The 1011-nt window shown below is 48.5% G+C and overlaps 1 protein-coding gene across 3 annotated transcripts in view; it reads left to right on the top strand.

The window, feature by feature from the left end:
* Positions 1-753: 753 nt before the first annotated feature.
* KIF7 (kinesin family member 7) overlaps positions 754-1011 on the top strand; it is an 8794-nt gene continuing 8536 nt past the window's right edge. For all 3 annotated transcript variants that reach the window (XM_057365841.1, XM_057365840.1, XM_057365842.1), the window contains exon 1: positions 754-953. In XM_057365841.1, the coding sequence (XP_057221824.1) occupies positions 794-953 (160 nt within the window). In that variant the 5' untranslated portion in view covers positions 754-793. The remainder of the gene's footprint in view (positions 954-1011) is intronic.

Here is a 1011-nt window from a genome sequence, read left to right as displayed (position 1 = left end):
ATCACACTGTGTAGGTTTCTCCTCTCTCACTGCAGGATAAGTGACAGGACCTGGTCTTCCACCAGCTCTGGGGGTGGTGGGGATAGTCCTAGGTCCTGAAATAAACCTGAAGTAGAGGGAGGTTTGCAAGAGTTAATCGTGTTAATTTCTTTATATGAAGGAAATTGGGAAAGAGAAAAACTTTTCATGCTGGTTTAATGGCATTGTGATTTCTTACAGAGGTTGTACTGTAAATGTTGCCATCGTCTTTAGTTAATTGCATAATTTGGAAACACTAAATTGTTTCCCTACCTTTGTTTTCAGTATCCCATTTTGTATGGCTGTTGAAGATGAAAAACATTTAAAATTCAGACAGCAGAGTGCTGTGGCCAGAAACAAGCAAGCTGCAAGCACTAAAAAAAAAAACTTCAGAGCTGAGAAAAGTTGTGGAGTCATGCTGGCTTCAAAGGACAGCACAGTGTAGCTGCAGGCATGGTGTTTGATTCTTACTAAAATGCTAAAGTGCTTTCTCCTGCTTGAGTTAGGACTGGAAACAAGCAGCTTTGCTGGAATCCACAACAGTGGGGTAGGATTTGCCCAAAAGTCTTGTGGGGTGTTTAACCCAGGCTGTGAGGGCTGAGCTGTGGGAGAGTTGTGAGGCTGCTCCTTTCCAGCTGACGTGTGCTGCAGGCAGGTTTCTGACCACAGCTCTGTCCCCAGCCAGCCTGGACATTCCCTGCTCTCCGTGACCCTGTCCTGCCTCTCTTTGCCAGCTTCCATCAACGAAGATGAGCAGGGCATCATCCCACGAGCCATGGCCGAGACCTTCAGGCTCATCGACGAGAACGACCTGATCGACTACACGGTCCGAGTGTCCTACCTGGAAGTGTACAAGGAGGAGTTTCGGGACTTGCTGCAGGTGGACACAGCCAGCAAAGACATCCAGATCCGGGAGGATGACAAGGGCAACATTGGTACGTGTGGCTGTGCACGGGCTCCTTTTGTCCCCGTGTTGTGAGCCAGGGCTGTGCA

Source organism: Malurus melanocephalus, unplaced genomic scaffold, assembly GCF_030028575.1.
Source record: "Malurus melanocephalus ecotype Western Australia unplaced genomic scaffold, MMel_1.1 scaffold_58, whole genome shotgun sequence".
NCBI lineage: Eukaryota > Metazoa > Chordata > Aves > Passeriformes > Maluridae > Malurus > Malurus melanocephalus.
The sequence above is the reverse complement of the archived record's forward strand: the minus strand, read 5'-3'. Positions and strand labels throughout refer to the sequence as shown.